Source organism: Octopus bimaculoides, chromosome 4 (assembly GCF_001194135.2).
Source record: "Octopus bimaculoides isolate UCB-OBI-ISO-001 chromosome 4, ASM119413v2, whole genome shotgun sequence".
NCBI classification, from domain to species: Eukaryota; Metazoa; Mollusca; class Cephalopoda; order Octopoda; family Octopodidae; genus Octopus; species Octopus bimaculoides.
The window spans coordinates 127,693,679-127,694,116 of NC_068984.1; the positions used below are offsets into that span (position 1 = coordinate 127,693,679).

The 438-nt window shown below is 38.4% G+C and overlaps 1 protein-coding gene across 3 annotated transcripts in view; it reads left to right on the forward strand.

Annotated features, from left to right (window-relative positions):
- LOC106867540 (synaptophysin) overlaps positions 1-438 on the forward strand; it is a 188,157-nt gene that overhangs the window by 99,694 nt on the left and 88,025 nt on the right. The window contains exon 1 of one of the 3 annotated variants that reach the window (XM_014912440.2): positions 23-321. The exons of the other annotated variants lie outside the window; for them this stretch is intronic. Within the exon in view, the coding sequence (XP_014767926.1) occupies positions 283-321 (39 nt within the window). The 5' untranslated portion in view covers positions 23-282. Of the gene's footprint in view, positions 1-22; positions 322-438 lie in introns of those variants that run through there. 3 annotated transcript variants of the gene reach the window in all.

Below are 438 nucleotides of genomic sequence, written 5' to 3' on the forward strand. Positions count from 1 at the left end.
AAACGATAAAAAAAACAAAAAAAACAAAAAAGAAACAAAAACAAAAAAAACAACAAAACCCCCACTAACAAAACACACATTCACACTCACTCATTCACTCACTCACTCACTCACCCACACATGTGCGCATATACACACACACACACATGCACACACACAAACTTCAAAACTAAATTCCTCAACATTACAAGTTGGTCTAATGAATGAAATCAAAGACAGGTCTTCTGTCACATAGAGTAAAATAATTGTATCCTTCTACATACACCTGGATTATTTCTAAAAATGATAGTCATTATCATCACAACTAAAATCTTAAAAATGGTAAGTCCTTTTGCATCCTTTCCATTTCTTTGCTTACATGCTTCCCCCCCCCACTTCTGTCACCGCCACCCTTCTGCTTGTCCCTGATGCCCTAGCTGGCCTCTCACACCCTCCCTG